At 34.3% G+C, this 17,803-nt stretch overlaps 1 protein-coding gene across 6 annotated transcripts in view; it reads left to right on the top strand.

Annotated features, from left to right (window-relative positions):
• LOC125656617 (histone deacetylase 6-like) overlaps positions 1–17,803 on the top strand; it is a 122,020-nt gene that overhangs the window by 27,269 nt on the left and 76,948 nt on the right. For 3 of the 6 annotated variants that reach the window (XM_056143684.1, XM_056143682.1, XM_056143683.1), the window contains 16 exons: positions 1,038–1,072; positions 1,404–1,545; positions 3,099–3,236; positions 3,815–3,886; positions 6,381–6,406; positions 6,632–6,736; positions 6,999–7,067; positions 7,715–7,841; positions 8,267–8,332; positions 8,734–8,793; positions 9,343–9,402; positions 10,490–10,579; positions 11,170–11,276; positions 11,587–11,706; positions 13,857–14,015; positions 17,161–17,217. In XM_056143684.1, coding sequence (XP_055999659.1) covers positions 1,038–1,072; positions 1,404–1,545; positions 3,099–3,236; positions 3,815–3,886; positions 6,381–6,406; positions 6,632–6,736; positions 6,999–7,067; positions 7,715–7,841; positions 8,267–8,332; positions 8,734–8,793; positions 9,343–9,402; positions 10,490–10,579; positions 11,170–11,276; positions 11,587–11,706; positions 13,857–14,015; positions 17,161–17,217 — 1,433 coding nt within the window. The remainder of the gene's footprint in view (positions 1–1,037; positions 1,073–1,403; positions 1,546–3,098; positions 3,237–3,814; positions 3,887–6,380; positions 6,407–6,631; positions 6,737–6,998; positions 7,068–7,714; positions 7,842–8,266; positions 8,333–8,733; positions 8,794–9,342; positions 9,403–10,489; positions 10,580–11,169; positions 11,277–11,586; positions 11,707–13,856; positions 14,016–17,160; positions 17,218–17,803) is intronic. The other 3 variants (XM_056143685.1, XM_056143686.1, XM_056143687.1) reach the window with 1 other exon arrangement.

The raw sequence follows: 17,803 nt of genomic DNA, 5'->3' as shown, positions 1-17,803 counted from the left end.
CTAGTTTATGGCCCTTGGGGTACAATGGGGTCAAAATAGGGGATCAAAGTTTTATATGGGGATATACAGCAAACATATTCTTCTCAAAAGCAACAGGGCAATGATTAGTCATATTGATATGCAAGCATCCCCAGGTAGTGGAGACTCAAGTTTGTTAAAATTGTGGCCCCAGGGAATAGGGTGGGGCCACAATAGGGGATCAAAGTTTTACATGGAAATATATAGAAAAACATCTTTAAAAATCTTCTTTAAAAAAAGCAGGGCCATGATTATTAGTCATAATAAATAGGAAAGCATCCTCAGGTAGTGCAGACTAAAGTTTGTACAAATCATGACCCCTGGGGGTAGGTTGGGGTCATAATAGCGAATCAGAATTTTACATAAGAATACATAGGGAAACATCTTTAAGAATCTTAAGAACAACAGGGCCATGATCAGTCATATTAATATGCAAGCATCTTCAGGTATTTTTCCCAATTCAGTGGCCCAGGGGCGGGGGTAGGGTGGGGCCAAAATAGGATATCAAAGTTTTATATAGGAATATACAGGAGATTAATGAAAAGAAATTCTTTTTAGAAGCAACAGAGCCACACAAAATAAAATCAAAATGCAGATGTCAAAGGCAAAAACATCATAGATTTAATTATTAAGAAATGTCTTTCAGTTTTGAAAGTATATGAATGATGAGCATTATTATTCCATTAAATATATGTCAGGGCGAAGAGGCTCAAAGTAAATCATCTCGTATACTTTTACAAACTGAAAGACATTTCTTATGATAACCCCAGGTTGTACTCTTTAGGTCAAGTGTATTCATATGCGGCGATTAATCAATTTCAAAAGTTGAAAGTTTGTAAGAAATTCGTTAGTAACAATGTTAAATGGGAAAATGTACTGGAATGTAAATTTTTTAATTTGTACCAAAAAGTGCTGAGAACATTACATGATATAAGATGTCAAGTAAATCAATTAGATTTCAATTGTTTCTTTTTGGAATTCTACAAATTTGTGTTTTGTTTCTCCCTTGTGATATATAGGCCCTTACAGTCAAAGAACCAGATCGTGTTGAGGGGTAAGTATAGAATTTTTGAAGCTTGATTGTATATTGTTCAACGTTTCTCCCAAGAATTTTTCACCCATATGGAGATGTCATTATTGCCGGTAAAGGGCTGCAAAATTTAGGCCTATATATGTTCGGCACTTAGGCCTTGGAGCAGGGAGGGGTATTTATCGTGCCACGGACCAATAATATCAGTGTTAAAATTTCATTTTTGTATAAATCTAATATCATTGTTGTTAGTTTTTTTTAAAATTTACATATTGACTATTAAGGTGTATATCATACCTATATGCTTGATGTTTTTAATCTATGTGAAATCAGTATTCGTTTTGTGATTATCAAGGACGGGATTGATATATGACGAGCGGATGTTGAAGCATGAGAATCTGTGGGACAAGCACTTCCCAGAAACCCCCCAGCGTATTAGTGGACCTTTCCAGCGTTGTTGTGAACTGGGTCTCACGGAGCGTTGTATACGCTTAGAGGTTTGTATGATTCCATTGTTCTTTGTACATACAGTCCCGTGGGGATCCAGGTTAGAATAGGTCCTCAGTGCCCCCTTGCTTGTCATAAGAGGCGACTAAATGGGGTGGTCCTTTGGACGAGACCGCAAAAACGAGGTCCTGTGTCACAGCAGGTGTGGCACGATAAAGATCCCTCCCTGCTCAATGGCCATAAGCGCCGAGCATAGGCCTAAATTTTGCAGCCCTTCACCGGCAGTGGTGACGTCTCCATATAAGTGAAATATTCAATATTCAATCAATCAATCAATTGTACATACAAAATACAAGCATGAGAAACCAAGAATGTTATTTATTCTCTACTTGTACCGTCATTTCAAAAATTTGTCTGTGTTTTCTGGTAGTATGGGATTTGGCATGACATGAAGTGACTTTGGTACAGTCATGTACTGGATAAATCTGTCATGAAATTTTTAATCCCACGTGAACAAATGATGCATAGACTTTTGCTGTGTTAGAATTTAACTGCCATTATGGCACAGACATTGGATTGTGTCAAATCAGTGTGGTATAGACCCATTATATTAGGACAGTCCTCTTGGAATTATTAACAAAAAATCTTAATTGAATCAGAGAAGATCATGCTACTTCTTAGGCAATACTCCTGCAGGTTTCATTTGTTCATACAAGGTAGAGACTGCATACTAGGGGAATTGAAAGTTCAAGGTCAAAGCTTTATAACAGATAAGGTCATTTCCAAGGACAAATGTAAAATGCCTCAATTTGACTTGATTATTGTTGGCCCAAAGCATAATGTTTCACAAACAGATCATGTCACTTCCAAAGCCAACACTCCTGCAGAATCTTAAATCCTGATGTGCAATATTCTGTTTGTGGAGGTCAGAAAGTAGCCAATACGACAATGACATCATGGACATGAAGTAGAATGGTCCCCCGTTAAGATTTCCCACACAGTGGGTTATTTGCCCTTCATTTCTACATTGCCCATTAGTGACCTATTTTTGATGCATAGCCTACTAAGTAGATTTGATTTAAACAATAAAATGTCTTTGTTGTTTTTTTCGGGTGATGAAGGTAACTAGCTTTGCAGAAAAAATTTCATAACCCACTCATAACCCACATGAGCGGGTTATGTAAATTTTTTCTGCAATGATTGCTACCTTCATCACCCAATGAAACAACAAAGACATTTTATTGTTTATATTTATATTTTTATGCATTGTTTTAAAATATAAACTAGATTTAAGAGCTAAAATATCATATGGTTGACCCATTCGTTACATTAAACGGAACAGCCAATGGACCCTTTGTCCTTGATGATGCTCCATATTTGGTAAATTAAATGATTACGCAGACAGGTGGTACTAAAAAACCAGATCGAACTAGTTTGCAACAGACATACATTCATTGTTGTAGATGAAAGCAATGTCAATTTCAATAGAAATATAAGAGAAAAGATTCAGTGAATGTAAATATTTAAGGAAGAAGAATGATGGACTAGTAAATATTACACTAAAAACAAATCCGAGAGTTACCCTGAATTTGATTTTTTTCAGGCCCAGCACTCCACAGAAGACATGATATTGCTACAACATTCTCAAGAACTGATAGAGAAACTGAAACAGACCACAGAAATGACCACAGAGGAACTTAAAGCAGAGGCTGTTAAATACGACTCCATTTACTTCAATAATGTAGGTCAAATGTTAAAGAACATGCGTTTTGTTTGTTAAAGAAATTTTAAGATGAATTGGATGCACGGGGCAGACTATTGTAAAGTAATTCGTTATTTGTTGTTTACGTGGTATGGCCATAACCACAAATACGGTGCGCACGTCTATCAAGATTTGATTGTTTGATCTTGTAAAGTTTTCTTGAACAATTGAAGGAATGTCTCTTGGCGTGACAAAGTGACATAAAAACTGTGAATAATTTTTTATGAATACTAGTATCTAGTTATCATGATACTGTATGTAGGACGGTCTATTTTTTAGTAATTTTTTTTTTTAAGTTTAAGAATTATTTTAGGTTATGATTTGGATTTAATATATATTCAAACCAAAAATATCACAGTTTTTAGTTCTCACTGTCAAGACCAAGATGTATATTTCTGATCCACATTAAGCTGTTGTATTTATCAGTAAAGGAAACTTGGTGATTTTCTTGCTTATGACATACTGCTGAATTTTGTAGTCCACTTTTGAGTGTTCGCTGTTGTCTTTGGGAACTTGATGATTTTCTTGCTTATATGACATACTGCTGAATTTTGTAGTCCACTTTTGAATGTTCGCTGTTGTCTTTGGGAAGTACGGTGGAGTTGATGGAACAGATTCTGAAGAAAAAGGTCAGTGTGTTTGTGCTAAGGGTTGATACATGTACAAACTCTCATACATTAAATCTATACGGCTATCTGATGTAATAATAAATAATAAATTCTTTTATTTAGACAGGATAGCACAATTAGTACAAATGACTAGTTTACATTGTGGTCCTGTATAAAACATATTCACAGACAGATAAATGAGAGAATGGAAAAATAGATAACATAATATAAAATATATACATAAAATATACACACGATATCACTGGGAAAAAAATAAACATATACATCATATCTATATATCACTTATTTGAGTAATAATGCTGCAAATATGCTGATTTAAAAGATGTAATAGAACCACAGCTTCTGACAGACTCAATTAAATGATTCCATAAAATTGCGGAGGATACCTTAAAAGATGTGTCAAGATGCTGAAATTCAGAAATTATTATCAGGATCATGAAAGTAATGTATAATATACTAAGTTTTGATTGAATATAAGGAAATATGCCCTTCAGCTATCCTTGCGCAGTGAAGTGGACCAAGCTTGCGAGGTCCATTGTGCAAAGATTGAGGGTGGGCACACATCCCAACATTCATTCAATAACCATTTTATTACAAATTTTTTAAAATTCTAATGAGTTGTTTACATTTTTATACACCGGGACATATTATGGTATGGCGTCGTCCGTCTGTCTGTCCGGACCTTGTGGGCAGATACAGACCGAACCGTAAGCTCCAGGATTTTACAACTTGGTACATTTGATTACCATGATGAGAGGAAGATGGCTAATGTTTTTCAAGGTCAGAGGTCAAAGGTCAAGGTTGTATTATCACTTAGTAGGAAATTATTGTAGGCAGGATACACATTGAACGATAAGATCCAGGATATTACAACTTGGTACAGTTTATCACCATGATGAGATGGAGGTGCCTATTATTTTTCAAGGTCAAAGGTCAAAGTCGTATTATCACTTAGTAGGAAAACCTTGTAGGAAGGATACAGACCAAATTGTTGGGGCTAGGACTGTCAAACTTGGTACACATACACTTTATGACAAGTGGAGGATGCCTACTGTTTCTCAAGGTTAAGGTCTTAGTAGCAGGATACAGACCGAACCATTGGGGTGAGGACCATCAAACTTGGTACACATATACCTTATGCCAAGTGGAAATATTACATAGAGAGTACATGATTTGTCTTGTTTTTACGATGCAAAGAAAGTATGGCACACCCTGATGATTGCTGATACTACCTAAAACCAAGTTCTACAATTCATGATGTAAGAAAAACACCCTATATTCGATTTTTATGGGCGTTTCATGTACATTTGGTGGTACTCTTGTTAGTTGCAGGCAAAGTGTTTAAACGTATATGTCGCAATAGATTCACGATTTCCCCCTAAATTTTGATTTTCACTTTAAATGATCAAAATATAATATGTTTAGAAGGTTTCACAAAAAAAATTAAGGTTATTCATCATGACAGAAGCTCATTATAAAGAGTTTATTATTTGTTTTGAAAACAAAGATTGAGGTGTGTTATTGTTTACGAAGTTTTCAAATAAATGGATATTGATCCATGTTTATTATATATATCACATCTCAAGTATACTTTAGGTAAAATGTGTCATTTAAAAGTTAAAATTTGCGATTGTAAAAAATGAAAAATATTTTAATATACAAAATTAACGTTTCACTGGTATGTTTGTTTACATAAAAAGACTCGAGTCTTTGTTTACATAACACAGAATCAAAACTAAAATATTACTCTTATCCTTGCATTCAGACGGTCCAAATTTTGGTTATCATCATTAAATATATTTTTTAATTTTTAACATCAAAAATGAAAAATATTTCTTTCGAAAAACGTGAACCAGTCCCTTTAAGGTAGTCCCCGGGGTTATTATAGTGTAATGACAATACAGGTGCTATCTATGGAATCTAAAGATTTCAAAATATGTAATCATGTTTTGTAAAGCAAGACAGAAAGCAGTTGGATCTTTCATCTCATTGCTGCTGGTACAGTAAGGCTTAAGAAGAAATAAGATTTGCAGTTCATAGAAAATGCAAACTGTCCCATCTGACTTTATATCATATAAAACGAGTAGAAATTTCATTTATTTCATAATTATATATGAACATTTCTTAAGAACTGCAATATTTGGTAAATTGATATGAACACATTCTTACAGAGTCTGAATTTAGATTCCAAGTTTGTTTGGACCGTGACACCTGACCTAAGGCTGAGCCACAGGATGGGGTTAAAGTTTTATGTAGAAAAACCATGAAAATCATCAGAACCTGTAACAATTTTTCATATCCCCATGTATTATAGATGCAAATTTGTTGACGTAACGCGACCCCAGGTGCAGTTACACTGTGAGCAATGTGGCCCATGGGCCTCTTGTTGTTACTAGGAGCTGTTTGAATTTAGAGTTAGTGATACACACATTTTGAAAATTGATCAGCACATTTATGTACATGGACCTAAGAAAGAAATGTTTTCTACTTACAGGTGCGAAATGGCCTGGCATTGATAAGGTACGCTAGTATTTTTGACCAAGTTTCTCTTTGTTGTTTGTACATAATGGGGTATCACAGAGCTTGTATCTGACATCATGAGTTATCACACACCCACAGTTTGAATACATATGTATGGCCTTTGTCTGGATGGAAGCCTATGACGGAATTTTGTGTATAAAATTGCAATGTGGTGTGGATATTCCGTAGAATGAATTGTGTATCTTTGTTTGGTGCTTTTTTCAGACCCCCTGGACACCATGCAATGATGGGGGAGTTCTGTGGATTTTGTTACTTCAATAATGTCGCCATTGCAGCTAAACATGCCCTGGAAAATCTCAAACTCAAAAAGTAAGATTTGTGTCGTAAATGGTCTCAGTTATTTCATTCAAATTTCAGGTGACATTGTTAGTTCATCCAAATCTGTAAGATTTTTAAAGATTGATCTTGAGCGTTTATTAAGTACATTTGTATAAGTTTAAATCTGGAATTGTCATCTGTAGATCTTTATGTGAATATAAAATCTGAAAACGGTCAGCAAAAGAATCTGTAGTGGTAAGAGGTTGGCATACAGCTGTACTTAACTTTAATTTTCACTCATTTTTTTTTTAAGGATTTTGATCGTAGATTGGGATGTACACCATGGACAAGCCACTCAACAAATGTTCTACAACGATCCACGGTAAGTCAGCTCTCTTTCCGAAATTTTCAACGATCCACGGTAAAGTCAGCTGTCTGATATCTAGCATATTATTCTGATCTAGAGCCATGGCAGTATTCTGTACGTCCAATGGAAGTAAATTACAAAAAATGATCTTATTAAATCGGGAAATATTGACTTGTGGTTTAATGACTACCACTAGGTGATGTGGTGGACACAGAGCAGATCATGCAGGAAGTCTGCAGACTGATGCCAATCAAACTTCTCACTATGATATAGTTATGATATAGTTATGATATAGCTATGATATAGCTATGATATAGCTATGATATAGCTATGATATAGCTATGATATAGCTATGATATAGTTATGATATAGTTATGATATAGCTATGATATAGCTATGATATAGCTATGATATAGCTATGATATAGTTATGATATAGTTATGATATAGTTCTGATATAGTTCTGATATAGTTATGATATAGTTATGATATAGCTATGATATAGCTATGATATAGCTATGATATAGTTATGATATAGCTATGATATAGTTATGATATAGCTATGATATAGCTATGATATAGTTATGATATAGTTATGATATAGTTATGATATAGTTATGATATAGCTATGATATAGTTATGATATCATGAATTTTTTCGCAGAGTGTTATACTTTTCCATACATCGATATGAATTTGGAAAGTTCTGGCCGAATCTTCGAGAGAGTGACTATGACTACATTGGAGAGGGGAAGGGGCTGGGTTATAACATCAACGTCCCCCTGAACCAGGTAACGGACAAACCGTGTAACAAGTCTGTGGAATTCAATGTATTTCTTAATTGAAAAAAAATTTCATTCCATAGAAAAAAAAAAAGTTAATGAGACACATATATTAATAGAATGATGGCCTACATCTAGTAAATGAAGTTCTGTCAAATAATTAGATTTCATGGGGACCTAATTTTTGTGGATTTGCGTGGTTAACCCTATTCCGTGAATTTCAAACCACAACAAAATACACAATTTATTTCAATGTACGGAAACCATATCCTCGAAATCATATCCCAAACGAAAATTCAAAGTGTAAAATATTGACAATCCATGAAAATTGGCCTCCACGTATTAAATGATTTCACAGTATCGAGATTGTAAAGAGTTTATAATGCAGGTGATTGTTGGGCTTACTCATCGATGAGTTCTATATATCATTGTAGATAGGGATGGCTGATCATGACTACTTGGCTATTTTTCATCAGATTCTGATGCCGATAGCATCTGAGGTAAGGTTTAATTGATCTATAGATAAATTGAAAACTTGTGAAATGTTAAACTCCATACTTTCATTTAGAATCATCATAGTTTATTGATACTTGTATAATGGCAAGATAAATGAATTGATATTATGAAGGAAAATGGGTGAATTTTTCCGTTGATTCAATATTCAGTAAATTTCAGTATTTATATCAGTGACTAGTATGAATGTGTGATAATTTACCTTAATGATTATACAAATTTGTTAATTGTGTGATAATCTTAATGATGATACAGAGTTAATTATGTGATAATCTTAATGATGATACAGAGTTAATTATGTGATAATCTTAATGATGATACAGAGGATAATCTTAATTATGATACAAATCTGTTAATTGAATTATCTTTGTTATTCTCCCTGTTTCAGTTTGATCCTGAACTTGTTTTGATTTCTGCTGGATATGATTGTGCATTAGGTTGTCCTGAGGTAAAACAGATGACTGCTGGGATGGAGTCTTGTGGAGTTCTCATGCTCAAAAATCATCTTAAAAAAGAAAATTCCTGGCAATGTTTAAGATATCTATACCTGATACTCATTGGAAGATTTAGAATTTTTTATGGTCAGGTTGAGGACTTTTGAATTAGAAGGCAGGAAATATTTCTGGACAAAATTTTGATAAAAAAGGTTTCTTTTACATTGCTGAGGGATTTTCTAAGCTTTGGTCTGTATGAGGGGTGAGGAAAAAGGTACAAGAAAGTTCACTTAAAATCAATAGCTATTGAAGTTCAGGTATATGAGAGATCTGATAGTAAAAAAAATTCTGAAAATGAAAATACTGGCTCTAAGTTCTAGATCAGTACTTCCCTCGCCCTTCATGACTGGCTCTAAGTTCTAGATCAGTACTTCCCTCGCCCCTCATATGTCCATGAATGCGGCGTATGATGTGGAGGAACACATGTAGAAATTCACATCTTTGTCTGTGGTGAACTCTATACTATTTACGAATTTGATATATAATTTTGTTTTCTACGACAGTTTAACCCAGATTTTGTTGTTGTGTCTGCTGGTTATGACTCAGCCATTGGAGATCCCAAGGTTAACTCAAATTTTGTGATTATTAACTTCTATGTGTAAGATTAAGAATTGGAAAGATAACAAACAAATTGTCGAAAATTCATTTTGTAAAGCATCAAAATATGTGTAAAAGTTTTGGGGTATAACATGCAGTTACTGAATGATAACAGAAGTATGCACTTTTTGATTTCATTTCACGTGTGATTTGATTGGCTAAACAACGTACTTTATTTTCCAATGGCAGAACTTTATAAGTAAGGCAGCATGATGTATTTAATGATTGATTTATTTTACTCATAATTCATTCTAAAAACATAATCAAAAGCATATTCATTAATTGATTGCATATTATGAGATTATTAGGAATGAATTTGATAACAGAATGTGATGTTGGGTTAAACATAACTTGATTCTGTCTGTTAGAGTTTCCATGTCTGGGTCATATCTTTCAAACTAGGGCCATCAAAACTGGTCAGTTGATGCTTTCATGGGGGTTGGGGGGGGGGGGTTGCAAAAACAAAAATAATTCACTGTTATGGCTACACATACTCAACTAACTTGTCAGTTGATGCATCTAGAGGGGGGGGGGGGGATGTTAAGATCCAAGATGTAGGTCACTGTGGCCTCATTTTGACAACATCACAGCTTGTGACTTCTAGCGTGCAAACGTATATATGTGCATCCCTGGCAGTGCACTTTATTCTGCATCAATTTATGGTTTAACCCAACAATCTGCTTTGCTATTGAAATCATTGTGTTTATAATCATTTGGTGTCTTTCTTTGTTGACAAGATGAAATGGATGAATTCATCAGTATGAATTATATTAGCTTTCTAATTCTCATTCAGTAAAATGCTTATTTCATAAGCTTTTTAACATTATTTACTAATTATGCTTGTAGAATTGTAAATCTAATTTTGTGATATAACTTTTCAATTGCAAAGTTTTTTCCTAAACGTTTAACATACATGTTATAATGGTATGATTTTAAATTAGATTGAAAATTTTTTTTTATGTTAAAGTAAATTATTTCTTTTTGGTTCAGATATATTGAGGGGACGATATAACCAATGGAAGTCTTGTATTGATACTTTTGACATTTTTCTAGGGACAGATGGGAGTGACCCCGGCAGCTTTTGCCCATTTGACCCACAAAGTCATGTCCTTGGCACAAGGGCGTGTGGCAGTTATCCTAGAGGTATATGTAATTGCAGTGCAAATATTACACAGTTAAAATCCAAATCACAATTCAATTCGTACAACACAATCAAAGTTCTACAGCACAATTAAATTTCTACAGCAAACAATCAAAACCGAACTATGTGATTAAATTCCAATTAGTGCAATCATATATGTACGACTTGATTAAAGTCCAGTGAGTGCTTGATAAGATACTGTTAAGGGCTTTAATTTCGCAGGGCTAAAATTTCACGATTTTTATCATTCGATATTTCGCAATGGTTTCAATTTTGTGAATAAACCCCTTCGAATACTTCATGTTTACTCCCTAATCAATCTTACTAGGATTACCTCCTGTATTTTGTATAAAATATAATTACCCCATAATACTTTCAAAAGCACTTTGCGATGCTTTTATTTTCGCGATTCTTAGTATAATTGCAAATGTAGCGAAAATAAAACCAAAGCGAATATTTTCCCCTTTACAGTATTTGACAAGTTTGTAAACTTTTTATCAGTGATAAATGTTTTGAGGTACTAGCTATTTCTGGAGTAAGTTTAGAATAGATACAACAAGGCAAGAATTTCATATTGATGTTTATAATTTAGGGTGGTTACTGTTTGAAATCTCTGTCTGAGTCAGCAGCATTGACCTTGAGAACATTGCTTGGTGACCCCTGTCCCAGACTTCCTCCGTCGCAGGAACCATGTGATAGGTACGTAATTAATTTCTCTCTACGTCACAGGTACCATGTGATAGGTACGTAATTAATTTCTCTCTCTGTCACAGGTACCATGTGAAAGGTTCGTAATGTCGTCCTCTGATAAACTCAAGTTAACATTTCATTGCTAGAAAAACTGCGCACATAGTCATTCAAGCATTATGAAAACAACAGTAACTATTAGACACAGTATATGTAATTCAAGGAAGTGTCTTATGTCTCAATTTTGCCGTCGACAGACTTTTTAGGGATAAGTATGTTTAAAAAGTTCCCAGTTAATTTCTCTTTCTTTTGTGTTGTCTAGTATTACAGAGTCTATTCTGAATGTCATCAAAGTTCTTCGACCTTACTGGAAGTGTCTGCAGTATCAGGGTTTCACCTCTGACCCTTGCCCTTATGAAGAGGTCAATCACCTACCACCTAAGTAAGATATACATGTATACAGTCATGTGATTCTGAATATAGCACTGTTTTGTAAATAATCATAATGTGTACCTTTACTTTGGGAGAGGGCTAAAAAATGCTATGCCTGCTGCCCAATCCCTTTCACTATTTGTGAATAAATAATAAATCCATTCCTTCAATTGTAGAGTATTCTGTATGTGTTCTTATTTTAGCAGAGTTCATATTTTAGCTCCTTTGGTGGAGAAGCAAGAGTGCATCTCTGTATCTCTAGAGCAATCTCTGTATACCCATTATCAAACCTGGCTCTGGGGCCATAAAACTTAGCTAGCTCACTTTTGAGACCAAAATCTGAGATCGTCTCAGATTTCGGTCTCAGCCTCATATTTGGTGTGTCATAACAATTTCTCATCTCAGTCTCAGTCTCTGATTTCTAGTTTAGTCTCACTTTTGAGCTCAGAAAGTTAGATCGCTAGAAAGGTGTCTAACTCCGTAATTTTTTTCTCAATTCCAATATGGCTTCCGCAATTCTCCAATTGAATTGGTACAACACCATCCATAGCAAAAGGAAAGCACTCGGTTCCAGATATTTCAGGACAAGTGCAATCCTCTAGAGGACTAGGAAGAGGACAACGTTTTATTTTATGAATTGTTGACTTGGTGTCCAATGAGGCAGAGACAGAAGGAGCAGAATTGTTCCCTCCTCCCAAAAGTATTTCTTGAAATGACCCAATGCAAGGGCTTGTCACGACGGAAAAATTAGTATCTTGTTACCAATGAAATAAACAATGCACATTAAAACTCTTAACACAACACCCCCACCCCCCCACCCCCACCCCCACACCCCAGTATATTTTTTCGCGTCAGAATAATCCACATCGTAAAGTATGTACAGTGCACAGTATTTCGAAATATAATTGCATTATAATATAAATTACATTGATAGCTTGATCATCTGATAGAAATAAATAAATAAACAGTGAGAATGAGGTGCTTAAGTGCGTCACAATGAACATGACGCACTACTAGATTAGTATGACGTCAGCATTACTGTATCTCTCTAATAATTCCGATATTTTATGTTAGGCGGATCTTTGTGTTTTTCAATGAGAAACAAGTGTTCTATGAAATCAATGCATCCAATCTTATTAACTCTTGAATTTCTACAATGTATCTTCAATATCGCTATATTTTTTCCCCATTAGAACACAGCGCGATATGGGGGGGTGGGGGTGGGGGGGGAATAATCGTATCATAACACATATGAAAATCAATAATATCAATCTGACTTTGGTTTTGGGACATATATTTTCTATAAAATAATTTCTTATTGTGGTATTTATTTCCTTACAATATTTTTTTTCATGAATTGATTGTTTTCCTGTTTTGGAAAACTTTGAAGATAAAACAATATTATGTCATCAATTTTATGACAAACAAAGTAATGTGTAACTTTTGTTGCGTTTACGACTAGGTTAAAAAACGTAAAATCTGACGTAACAATAAAAAAGTTAAAAAAGAAAAAACAACAAAGTATTTTGTTTGTAGGCCTACTGGATTTTTTTAATATTCCATGCATTATGCAATATTTAGTGGGCTTGGCATTGCAAAAAATAAAATGTAAACAAAACATCCCATAATTCAACTCATTTCCTGCTCAGTTTCCATGGTTTTGGTCTCAGTATCTGTCTCAAGTTAGAAAATGCTAAATGAGCTAAAACTAGCTTTATGGCACACCAAAAGTGAGACGGTCTAAGTTGAGTTTAGAAAGTGAGATTTTTTTTATAATCTCAAAAGTGAGCTAGCTAAGTTTTATGGCCCCGGAGCCTGGAACAAGCGCTAAATGATGATTACGTCAAATAGTGCATCAGATCCAATTGCACCTAATTTTAAATAAGTACCCATGTAATAAACTTCTCTCTTTGAATATTTTGATAGGAAATGGTAATTTTGTCTGTACTAAAAATATTAGGGGTCTATACCAAACCATCCTCTAATAAAAACATAGTACTATTACAGTCAAAGTGACCAATTCCTGTGTAATGTCTAATAGCATTTGGCTTCTGATGATGGTCTCATGTAAATAACCCAGAAATGTCTAAATTTAAAGTGAGGCTTTGGACAGCCTTAAAACAGAGAGACACAGATATTTCATTGGAATTTTTATTGCAGGCCTGATGTTAAATTCATCACGGAGGAAAACAAACCAAAGGCCTACCCGGAATGTCTGGAACCGTACGCAGGAGATGAGTATTACGAAGAGGAGAAGAGGCTGCTCCCGGTCATAGATAGACTCCGAGCATCCACAGACCTCAGTAAAGCCAAAAACAGGTACAGTCTAACCTCATACATAGACTCAGTACAGCCAAAAACAGGTATGGTCAAAACTCATAGATAGACTCAGTAAAACCAAAAACAGGTACAGTCAAAACTCATAGACTCAGTAAAACCAAAAACAGATACAGTCAAAACTCATAGACTCAGTAAAACCAAAAACAGGTACAGTCAAAACTCATAGATAGATTCAGTAAAACCAAAAACAGGTACAGTCAAAACTCATAGACTCAGTAAAACCAAAAACAGGTACAGTCAAAACTCATAGATTCAGTACAGCCAAAAACAGGTACAGTCTAACCTCTTAGATAGACTCGGTAAAACCAAAAACAGGTACATTCAAAACTCATAGACTCAGTAAAGCCAAAAACAGGTACAGTCAAAACTCATAGACTCAGTAAAGCCAAAAACAGGTACAGTCAAAATTCATAGACTCAGTAAAGCCAAAAACAGGTACAGTACCCGCAACGTTATTCTTTACATTCCTATCGTTCTCTATCGTGCGTGTATCCTATCCTGTCGTGTATCAGGTTTTCCGTTTTCTATCGTGTTTTGCGTTTATCAGGTCTATCGTGTATCGTGTTTTGCGTTTATCAGGTTTTCCGTTTATCGTGAAAATCGTTTATCGTGTAGCTTTGGAAACTATCGGGATCGTATATTAAATCTAATGAAAAAGTGTGATACTTTCTGAAAGCTTTATTTGTTTTGTTAAAGAAGCTATTTTTAGGAATCGAGGAAAGACAGTATGTTTGAAGGAGAACATAAAGCTGTCGATTTTAAGGCAGAAAAAGAGCTATATGTCTGTCCAGAGAGGGTGAAAATTTATCACAATTTCATTCTAAGTAGTCTGGAAAGTAGGCAGTGGTTTGCCGAGCAAACCGAGGACAGTGAAACTGAAAATTCCTTCATCTGGAGTTCATAAACATTTCCTTGCCTAAAAACAATTATTTGTAATTAACACTAACAGAGATCTGAAAGGAAAAATCAGTAAATTACATTGTTTATTACATATATTTTAATAATGGTTCTTTTTCTTCCGATTTTTTTCACCTGTATTCAACTCATATACCAACTACTGAACTTGTGCGCGTTCTTATCTATCTGATTTTGTGTATCACCCGTGTTTTGACAGTAAACATTCTCAGGGACATTGTATTTCACACATTTAGAAGATTAAATTTTAAAAGAATGCAAGGGTATTACATCTCCCAAAATTCTGCTCATTTGGGCACGATTCAGCTGTCATCGTTGTTTTTTTTATTTGTACATGTACACATATACCAATAGTCGTACGTGTAGATACTGGAAATTTATGCTGGTTTTGATGATTATTTGAATTTTTTACATGCTAAACACAAACATTTTAAAGCGTTTCTAAATTGCGAATTTAAATCAAGCTGGGTTTCGTATATGTTTTTTAATAGTTTATTTATTTTTTGTTAACAATTAAATATCAATTCATATAAATATGTTCCAATTACTTATGACTATCAATTATCACTCAAAGTGTAGAAATATCTTACATATGAGCATATGGTGTAGTGCAGTGGATTGTTTTTAAAGCGGTCATTATGAAAATAATTGTAGTTGTTGAATGAGCGGTGAACTCAGAGCTTGATGCAAAATAATCCCCCTCCTCGCTACACACAAAATATTACTTGGTTTTATTTGATATCCAAGATAATAGACATTAGAATAAGAGAGCTATTGAAGCATGTTATCGCTACATTATATTACATTTTGTTAATTCCCTGTTTAATTTCTAAACGCTCGGCATCACTTAGTGTGAATGTCACAGGTCCTCGGAGATGACCTTAAAAACAGTAGGTGTGGCACGCTAAAAAACCCTCACTGTTCAATGGCTGTAATTGCCGAGCATAGGCCTAAATTTCATATATTAAACATTAGGTGACAATATACGTTTTAGAATCATGGCTGAGAAAATTCATATAGATATCAAATAATGAATTCAATACCATATATAGTTTAGTTTTCGGATTTTAGCTGTAATGACGTTAAAAAAACATAAATAGAATTAAAAAAAAACCCAACAAAAATAAACGTACAACCATGGATAAATAAATTATACGTTTTAGGTATATATTGAATATTGAAATCCTTCAATATTATTATCAACATAATGTAATTATTTTGTACGTATCAAACTTTCGTTCTGTCTAAATTGTTTCTAAATTTACAACATTTCTATCAGGTTTTCCATTTATCGTGAAGATCGTTTATCGTGTTTTGCGTTTATCAGGTCTATCGTGAAGATTGTTTATCAGGTTTTGCGTTTATCAGGTTTACCGTGTATCCTATCGTATCGTGCGTGTATCCTATCCTATCGTGCGTGTATCCTATCCTATCGTGCGTGTATCGTGTTCTATCGTTTATCATGTCAAGAATAACGTTGCGGGTACTGTACAGTCAAAACTCATAGATTCAGTAAAGCCAAAATCGGGTACAGTCAAAACTCATAGACTCAGTAAAACCAAAAACAGGTACAGTCAAAACTCATAGATGGACTCAGTAAAACCAAAAACAGGTACAGTCAAAACTCATAGATAGACTCAGTAAAGCCAAAATCAGGTACAGTCAAAACTCATAGACTCAGTAAAGCCAAAAACAGGTACAGTCAAAATTCATTATCTCAAGACAAGGGTAAAATACTTAAAGAATAAGTGGTTGGGACTTCCGAATCACTTCGACATATCCATGGTATTCTAGATATCAGTGTTCAAGATACCGGAGTTCATCTGTATATTATAAAGGAGTTAGGAATATTTTATATTGAAAACATCAAAGCCAATTTCCAGTTTTCAATTGCTAAAGTTTACCAACTTCTCTTTGATTTGATTTTGGGGTTTTAATTTGAATGGTAACCATTATGTACCTAAGCCATCCTTGTTTGATTAAATGAATATACATGTATTAACATGTAAAGGAGAAGTGCTAATTCTTGATAACTCCAAAAAGCACAACAGCTTTGATTGCGCCAAATCATAAATACGTTTGAATAAGTACACATATTAAACTCCCTGGTGTAGCCGGGAAAGTTTGAGTTGTAGGCATTCAAACATAATGTTGTGGATTTCATTAAGATTACTATAGTGTTTTATGAGATAAGGTGTTGTTTTTACAGAACTTGCATTGCGTATGACGAAGGAATGAGAGCTCATCATGCCACTGGATCCTATTAGTAAGTTTTGTGGCTTTGTAGCCTAATCACCCCAAACCACCAAAACAAATATTCTTGTGAAATCTCGAGAGATTTGAAATACAGTTTTAATACACCTTTGAATCCTTACATGACAAAATCTCAAATACATTTTCACGCCATTTATTGTTATCCTCTGCTTCCAATTTTTCTTTTTGCTGAAAATATCATTTCAAATTTTTGTTTTTATTTAAAAAAACAGAGCAATTCTATGAATGATAATTTTTTTTTATCAATAAATGATGGATACACAGAAAAAATATGAATCTTGTTCATGAATCGCTCTGGGTTTGTGGAAGGGAAAATGGTACAAAATTATGCAGTTTTTCATCAAAATTAAGGGAAAACTCTTAACATTTATAATGTCAAAGTAAAACATTACCAGTAATTAGAAATATGATAAATTTCATGAGAATGTTGTATATACACCTTATAGCAAAATGATGTAATCTTCATAGAAAACACATTTATGTCATGGGGGGGGGGGGGGGGGGGGGGGGGTGCATGTACGTCACAAAGCATGCATACTACATTTTATGTGCAACATAGTGTTAAATCTAGGATCTAG

The sequence above is a fragment of the Ostrea edulis genome, chromosome 7 (assembly GCF_947568905.1).
Source record: "Ostrea edulis chromosome 7, xbOstEdul1.1, whole genome shotgun sequence".
Classification (NCBI taxonomy): Eukaryota; Metazoa; Mollusca; class Bivalvia; order Ostreida; family Ostreidae; genus Ostrea; species Ostrea edulis.
Note: the sequence above shows the minus strand (reverse complement) of the source record. Positions and strands in the feature narration are given on the sequence as shown.